At 46.2% G+C, this 9,068-nt stretch overlaps 1 protein-coding gene across 1 annotated transcript; it reads right to left on the reverse strand.

Moving 5' to 3' along the window:
• Window positions 1-6,663: 6,663 nt before the first annotated feature.
• On the reverse strand, window positions 6,664-8,108 carry LOC120928494 (odorant receptor 131-2-like). The gene has a single exon (XM_040339589.1). The coding sequence runs from the start codon at window positions 8,065-8,067 to the stop codon at window positions 7,144-7,146; it is 924 nt and encodes a 307-aa protein (XP_040195523.1). The 5' UTR covers window positions 8,068-8,108; the 3' UTR covers window positions 6,664-7,143.
• Between the last annotated feature and the right edge of the window lie 960 nt (window positions 8,109-9,068).

Raw genomic sequence — 9,068 nt, forward strand, 5'->3', positions numbered from 1 at the left:
CCGCTCCTACTAGCTTAGGGGGGTGTATTTTTTCCATTATCTGTGCCCCTTTCTGATGATCATGTGCTGGTCGGAGAGGAGGGAATATTTCTTCAGTTTCGGGTGCCCATTCAGCTCCGCTCGCATGTTCTTCTGCCTTGGCTCACGTCCCAGCCATCTGCCTGCTTGCTTATCTCCTTGCCTTCCCTGGCGGAGTGATCTTCCTCCACTCCCTAATCAGTAGTAGCCGGGGCCTGGAGAGTGAGACTTGACTGGCTGTGAGGCCGGCGGCGGCGGCGACGGGCAGAGAGTCGCTGATTGCCGCTATTAACCACTTAAGACCCGGACCAAAATGCAGGTAAAGGACCCGGCCAGTTTTTGGGATTCGGCACTGCGTCGCTTTAACTGACAATTGCGCGGTCGTGCGATCTCAGTAAAGAGCTGATGACATGGCTCTTTACCCATGAGATCGGCTTTGTCCAATCACAGCCAGTCACATGTAAACAAGGAAGTGCTTGACAGAGTGTGGGGAGAGGAGAGCTGATCAGCAGCATCTCCTTGCAGGGGAGACCTGTACAGGTAATCTGGGTACGGTTCATCCATGCCCTGATTACCGTACAGCCCCAGCAGTGTTCATCAGTGACATCAATCAGTGCCCATTAGTGTTGACAATCAGTGCTTTCTTTCAGTGCCTGTTCATCAGTGTTGCCTAGCCGTCTCGCCTATCATTGCCCATCAGTGCCACCTATCAGTGCCCACCAGTGCCAACTATCAGTCACCATCAGTGTTGCATATCAGTGCCACCTATCAGTGCCCATAAGTGCGGCATATTAGTGCCTCCTCATCAGTGCCACCTAATCTGTGCCCGTCAGTGCCGCCTCATCAGTGCCCATCAGTGACACCAATCAGCGCCCATTATTGACATCAATCAGTGACCGTTAGTGTTGACAATCAGTGCTTTCTTTCAGTGCCCATCAGTGCCTGTTCATCAGTGCTACCCATCAGTGTCACCTATCCATGCCGCCAATCATTGCCCACCAGTGCTACCCATTAGTGCCACCTATCAGTGCCCACCAGTGCCACCTATCTGTCGCCATCAGTGCCCACTGTGGCATATTAGTGCCTCCTCATCAGTGCCACCTAATCAGTGCCCGTCAATGCCGCCTCATCAGAGCCAATAAGTGCCACCTTATCAGTGCCCATCAGTGTAGTCTATCAGTGCCCATCAGTGACAGCTAATCAGTGCAAAAATTACTTATTTATAACATTTACTGACAGAAACTCTGAAAAACTTTTTTTATTTCAAAATATCTGGGGAAAAAAAACAGCAGCGATTAAATATCACCAAATGAAAGCTCTATTTGTGTGATAAGAATTTCATATGGGTACAGTGTAGCACGGACGTGCGATTGTCATTCAAAGTGTAACAGTGCTGAAATCTGAAAATTGGCCTGGGCAGTAGGGATGAGCTTCGAGTTCGAGTCGAACTCATGTTCGACTCGAACATTGCCTGTTCGCCTGTTTGGCGAACAACGAACAATTTGGGCTGTTCGCGGCAAATTCGAAAAGCCGCGGAACACCCTGTTAAAGTCTATGGGAGAAATCTAAAGTGTTAATTTTAAAGGCTAATATGCAAGTTATTGTCCTAAAAAGTGTTTGGGGACCCGGGTCCTGTCCCAGGGGACATGTATCAATGCAAAAAAAGTTATAAAAACGGACGTTTTTTCGGGAGCAGTGAATTTAATAATGCTAAAAGTGAAACAATAAAAGTGTAAACCTGGGGGGGTGTAAAGTTAGCATGTGAAAAAGCACATGTTTCCCGTACATAGAACTGTCCCTGCACAAGGTGTCATTTCTGAAAGGAAAAAAAGTATTTTAAAACCGGACTTGCGGCAATAATGAATTGTCGGCTTTGGCAATTCAGAGCGAATTCATTCATAAAAAAAAAAAAATTGCGTGGGGGTCCCCCCAAATTCCATTACCAGGCCCTTCAGGTCTAGAATGGATATTAAGGGGAACCCCGCTGTCAATTTAAAAAAAATGACGTGGGGTTCCCCCCAAATATCCATTCCAGACCCTTCATGTCTGGTGTGGATTGTAAGGGGAACTCCACCCCAAATTTAAAAAAAAAATGGCGTGGAGTGCCCCCAAAAATTTACACCAGACCTCTTATCCGAGCACGTTAACCTGGCCGGCCGCAAAAAAGAGGGAGGGGACAGAGTGCGGCCCCCCCCTCTCCTGAACCGTACCAGGCCACATGCCCTCAACATGGGGAGGATGTCCCCATGTTGATGGGGACAAGGGCCTCATCCCCACAACCCTTGCACGGTGGTTGTGGGGGTCTGCGGGCGGGGGGCTTATCAGAATCTGGAAGACCCCTTTAACAAAGGGGACTCCCAGATCCTGCCCCCCCTATGTGAATTGGTAATGGGGTACATTGTACCCCTACCATTTCACAAAGGAAGTGTAAATAGTTGGAAAAAACACACACACACACCGTAGAAAAAAGTCCTAAAAAAAAAAAGAAAAAAACTCCAGCGGTGATAATCCACTCTCGGTCCCGGCTTTCTGCTCCAATGTTGTCTGTATCCAGCGATGGGTGCGGGTGATCTCCGGTCCAGCGATGAGAAGATCCATCCATCCAGAGCGCAGCATCGCCGACCTCCTCTCACCGCTGGACACAGCCCAGCGAATGACACGGCTGAAGCTGTGACATTTCTTATATAGGGGAGGCGGGGCCACCCGTCACGTGACCCCGCCCCCTCTGACGCACCCTCTGCTACGTCACTGGGGAAGCCCAGTCTTCCCTCTTGCTGGGCTTCCCCAGTGACGTAGCAGAGGGTGGGTCAGAGAGGGCGGGGCCACGTGATGGGTGGCCCCGCCTCCCCTATATAAGAAATGTCACAGCTTTAGCCGCGTCATTCGCTGGGCTGTGTCCAGCGGTGAGAGGAGGCCAGCGATGCTGCGCTCTGGATGGATGGATCTTCTCATCGCTGAACCGGAGATCACCTGCACCCGTCGCTGGATACAGACAACGTTGGAGCAGGAAGTCGGGAACGAGTGGATTATCACCGCTGGAGTTTTTTTCTTTTTTTTTTTATTAATAAAGGACTTTTTTCTATGGTGTGTGTGTTTTTTCCAACTATTTACAATTCCTTCGTGAAATGGTAGGGGTACAATGTACCCCATTACCAATCCACATGGGGGGGGGCAGGATCTGGGAGACCCCTTTGTTAAAGGGGTCTTCCAAATTCTGATAAGCCCCCAGCCCGCAGACCCCCACAACCACCGGGCAAGGGTTGTGGGGATGAGGCCCTTGTCCCCATCAACATGGGGACATCCTCCCCATGTTGAGGGCATGTGGCCTGGTACGGTTCAGGAGAGGGGGGGCGCACTCTGTCCCCCCTCTTTTCTGCGGCCGGCCAGGTTAACGTGCTCGGATAAGGGGTCTGGTGTGAATTTTTGGGGGAACTCCACACCATTTTTTTAAAATTTGGGGTGGAGTTCCCCTTACAATCCACACCAGACCTGAAGGGTCTGGAATGGATATTTGGGGGGAACCCCACGTCATTTTATTTTTAAATTGACGGCTGGGTTCCCCTTAATATCCATTCTAGACCTGAAGGGCCTGGTAATGGAATTTGGGGGGACCCCCACGCTATTTTTTTTTTATGAATGAATTTGCTCTGAATTGCCAGAGCCGACAATTCATTATAGCCGCAAGTCCGGTTTTAAAAGACTTTTTTTCCTTTCAGAAATGACACTTTGTGCAGGGACAGTTCTATGTACTGGAAACATGCGCTATTTCACATGCTAACTTTACACCCCCCCCTAGGTACGGAATTTAAAGTAATATTTCACTTTTATTGTTTCACTTTTAGCATTATTAAATTCACTGCTCCCGAAAAAACGGCCGTTTTTTAAAACTTTTTTTTGCATTGATACATGTTTCCTGGGACAGGACCCAGGTCCCCAAACACTTTTTAGGACAATAAATTGCATATTAGCCTTAAAAATTAGCACTTTAGATTTCAAATGTTCGACTTTAACAGGGTTCTAAAGTTCACACGAACATTTGGTGTGTTCGCAAGATCTGGTGCGAACCGAACAGGGGGGTGTTCAGCTCATCCCTACATGGGATACACACAGTTCCCAGAAGGCAGCATGCCCCATTCACCAGAAGACACCACGACGGAGGGCGAGGCACCACGGTGGAGGAAGAGGCAGAAGAGCCAGTTCCGCATAGCAACCTCCCTTTCTGGTGAGTATAAAAAAAAATGTTTTTCTCTTTTTTTTTCTATTTTAAATTTAAATCAGGTTGGAACTCCACTTTAATATCTACCTTAAATCACATGGCTCATTGCATATTGTACTTGTAGCACCCCCTTGCTTTCAGCATGGGCACTACGCCTAAATTTAGTGGGGAAGGGAGAGTTACCTTGCTCCCTTCCAGTGTTTGTTTAAATTCGGGACCTCTGTCATTCTGAAAAATGTCCACTGGGTCAGTCTGCGGTCAGGGAGTGCAATGCCACCCCTGGCCGGCAGCTGGCGCCAGAGGGGTTCTAGCAGAGAAGATCTTCTCCCAGCAGCCAATTAGAGGATGTTTTCCCTCGCAGGGCATGCTGGGGGAGGGTATATCTGGGACAGAGGTCATGTGTTGGGAATCTCTTTGCGGGGTCCCCGTTCCAGGTGCGGTACCCACCTTCAGGGTACGCGCATCCATGGACCCCACCGGCGCGGCCCACCTGGCCAGAGCTGAACTTTGCAGCGAGCCTCATCCTGATGAGAGAAGGGATCTCAGCATTCCGCTGGGTTCCAAGGCCTATTGAAAGAATCCCAGCCTGGGTTCGGGTGTCCGGACCACTGACAGGTATGCTTGCTGTCATCCGGGGACCATTCATAGAAAAGTCTACTGGGAGGATTCTCTTTCCTTATTCACCCAAGTCCTCTATTGAAATTGGCCTGTGGCAGGGGCCCTAGAGACAGGTCTGTGTGAGAGACCTGTTCCTCCCAGTATTATCCAAAGTGACGCTCCGGCTGCCAGGCCTATTATAGGGGTCTGTCCGGGGGCACTTCACCCACTCCGAGCAGAGTGGCGACGTGTTACAAAATTGGTTCGATGCAGAGCAGCGTATTGCTCAGTTCTATATCCAGGCCCTGATACCGCATGGTTCTCCTTTTCTTCCTACATCAACTTTGACCTTCCCAAATTGTGTTGATGTTGGCCGTGTTTGGCCTGGACAATAAAGCATTGAAAACTCTTTATTGGATGTCTGGACCTCCACTTACTGTTGCTATTCTCACTGTTACACCCCTAGACACTGCCAGGGTAACTTAGTAGGCCGATCCCAAATCAACCAGCGGCTCCTTCGGGGATAGTGCTACATACTTATTTGTAGCATAAATACTGAAATTTGCACTTAAAACTGTCATTTTGTAACTGCCAGTAATTTATGGGTGTTGTGCCAGTAAGTTTCAATCTGGTAGGTTGACAAATTTGACACTAACACATTTAATGACTGATCCTAGGGTCGGAATCCTTTTGGTTTACATATATGGTAGCATGTTCCACTGCAATACTGCATGTTGTGCCGCCTCGGCCCCCGTGCCGGACAATGCCCCCATACCCACTGCCACGCTTTCTTACCACTTGACTTGTATGGGCGGTTGGCTCCAATATATTCCTTTCACTTCCTCATTTTTTTTACGCACGCCTGACTTACTGTTTGGTGTATTACCTCTCATGTTATAGACATCCATTATCAGTTCCTGATGAGTGGCAAGATAGCCACGAAACGCTTTGAGCTTCAGATGCCACAATCACAACTAATCATGCAGTTTTCTACACTCTGTATTTATTGTCTTTACTCAACAATTTTGATACATTTTTTCAATATGCAATATGTCAATATATGAATTATTAATCATGATGGCGTATGAATTAAGGTATGCTAACCACTGTGCCTTATGTAATAAATTATGCAATATTTAATAAAATCTACATTACCAGACCCTTAGTCCTCATTTGCTTCCAAATCGCATGCTTCCCATAAAGTCCCAAACTCTCTCTTTTTTATCGTATTGATAGGTATGGAGGCTATTTGACTTCATTGTCTTAGGCCTCATCTATAGTCCCAACCCTCCCTCTTTTTCCATACTGTATACATCTAAAGCTGAAGTCCAGCAATATGAAAAGACCACCCTTGTATTGGGGCTACAATTGTTAAGTGCTAATTTTTATCTAGGGTACCATTCAAAAGATGCATTTACTTACCTTATTCCTTAGCTCCTCCTATCATGTGACTGGTACCTCTGAAGCCTCTTTTCTTTAATGCCCCAGCTGGAGGTTGCAGCGTTATCATATACAGTACAGGACCATCAGTCTTGCATTGTAAGTGAGAATGTCAATAGACGGGCTACCACCTGGGATGTTGGAGAGAAGTGGTTAGCACCCGCTGCTAAGTGAGGGATAATGTAAGTATAAGTACTTTTTTACAGAAACCCTAGACCTGTGGTCTCCAAACTGCAGCCCTGGGGCAGGTTTGGCCCCTTGCTTGTCTTTATCCAGCCCTTGCAGCATTATTCCTGCCACTGATGTCAACAATGGGGCATAATTCCTGCTACTCACACCAACAATGGGGCATAATTCCTGCCACTGACACCAACACGGGGGCCCTATTCCTTCCACTGACCCCAACAATGGGACACTATTCCTCTAAATGGCACCAACTATTTCTCCCCCTTATACCAAAGACTGAGCATTGCTTACTTCCACTGAGTACAGTCCGGCCCCCCTAAAGTCTGAAGGGCAGCAAATTGATCCTTTCTTTAGAAAATTTGGAAACCCCTGCCCTAGGCAAAAACAAGCATTTAATCCTTGCATTTTGAGGAAAGCCCCACTACAAGGGTAGTTTCTTTCACATTCCCAGAGTTTAGCACATTTTTGATATATTAGGCAATTAGACAGCAAAACGAGAAAGAATGAAAAAAACCATAGCAGTCAATTTGCTGAAGTCAAGTCCATGAAAACCAAGGGCCAGATTTTTTTTCCATATCTGCATTGCTCTTTGTACCATTTTACGGAGGAGCCTGTTGTTTTTTTTATATAGTTTATCAAGGCCAAATCAGGACAAGCTTACAATTTTACCCATATCTCATTATCATCTAGTTTTTAAGAAGTCTTGTTAAAGACTTCTTAATACGTTCCCTCAAATATTCATCCCGGATTCCATAGATGATTGGACTGAGGAACCTTGGCAGGCAACTAAACACAAAGAAGTTGAACGAAGGTAAAAATATGGCTTGACTGGCAGGCAAAGCTTCAGTGAATGCCGACAATAAAGACATTGTGCATAAGAGTAGCTGAAAGCCGTGGAGCAAGATGGTTTTCTTGGCTTTGGAGGCATTAGAAGACTGTGAGCTAACTCTACGAGCGACCATCGAGATCTTGATATATGTGAATAATATGATAAAGGTCACCAAAACAAAACACGTTGCAAGAATAATTGACCTTAAAACATATTGAAAAGGATTCACAAACAGGCGTTCCATTCTACATATAACAGAAATATTGAATATATTTGTATTTGATGAAGCCATAAGACCTAAGTCAGCAGCATTTGGAATGATCAGTGCGATACATATGAGGGTAAAAACCACATTGGCTCTTTGCGGGGTGCACAGGTCCTTATGACGTAATGCGTGACATATGGCTATGTATTTTTCTAGTGCCATGGCTGCCAGGGTGGTTGGGGTCACTCGAAAACCCATTGTTGAAACTGTGGACAAAATGAAGCAAACTGGTACAGGGATGTACAGAAGGTATATTGCACCTAGCATCAAAGTGAAACCAGACAGGAGAAAAAACGTGTCATTCACAAGCATGTAGACAAAGAGGACATAACGAGCATCCTCCCGGAGATGTGGACTGGTGAAGAAGATGCTGAGCACAACCACAATGAAGCACAAGAAGAAGCAGAGGCAAACAGTGACCAAAGATATAAAAGTCAAGTGAATATAAGTGTCAATTTTGTTGTTAGCGAAGGTCAGCTGAACCATGTTGCTTTGAAGAAGCGAAGCGCTCGCCATGGTAGAAAGTGTTGAGCTTGCCTTGATTTTTTAGAATCCCACAGCTCTATGAAAAAATAAATAAGAGACTCTAATTAGAGTGAGCATGAACGTCATTTAAAGCCCAGATGAACTTGGTTTATATAAGCTAAATCCATTCCTGGTGCATCAAAAACAAAGGTGGACAAAGTCTAATGCCGCGTACACACGACCGTTTTTCATGACGTGAAAAATTCTATTTTTTTTAAAATGTCATTAAAAACAATTGTGTGTGGGCTCCAGAGCATTTTTCTCGACGTAAAAAATGGCCATTAAAAATTTAGAACATGCTCTGAATTTTCGCAACGTTTTTCACGATGTGTGTAGGCTTTAATGACGGGAAAAAAACACACATGCTCAGAAGCAAGTTATGAGACGGGATCACTCCTTCTGGTAAAACTGACGTTTTTTCGGGAGCAGTGAATTTAATAATGCTAAAAGTGAAACAATAAAAGTGTAAACCTGGGGGGGTGTAAAGTTAGCATGTGAAAAAGCGCATATTTCCCGTACATAGAACTGTCCCTGCACAAGGTGTCATTTCTGAAAGGAAAAAAAGTATTTTAAAACCGGACTTGCGGCAATAATGAATTGTCGTCTCTGGCAATTCAGAGCGAATTCATTCATAAAAAAAAAAAAATTGCGTGGGGGTCCCCCCAAATTCCATTACCAGGCCCTTCAGGTCTGGAATGGATATTAAGGGGAACCCCGCCGTCAATTTAAAAAAAAAATGACGTGGGGTTCCCCCCAAATATCCATTCCAGACCCTTCAGGTCTGGTGTGGATTGTAAGGGGAACTCCACCCCAAATTTAAAAAAAAAATGGCGTGGAGTTCCCCCAAAAATTTACACCAGACCTCTTATCCGAGCACGTTAACCTGGCCGGCCGCAGAAAAGAGGGAGGGGACAGAGTGCGGCCCCCCCCTCTCCTGAACCGTACCCGGCCACATGCCCTCAACATGGGGAGGATGTCCCCATGTTGATGGG

Source organism: Rana temporaria, chromosome 2 (genome assembly GCF_905171775.1).
Source record: "Rana temporaria chromosome 2, aRanTem1.1, whole genome shotgun sequence".
NCBI classification, from domain to species: domain Eukaryota; kingdom Metazoa; phylum Chordata; class Amphibia; order Anura; family Ranidae; genus Rana; species Rana temporaria.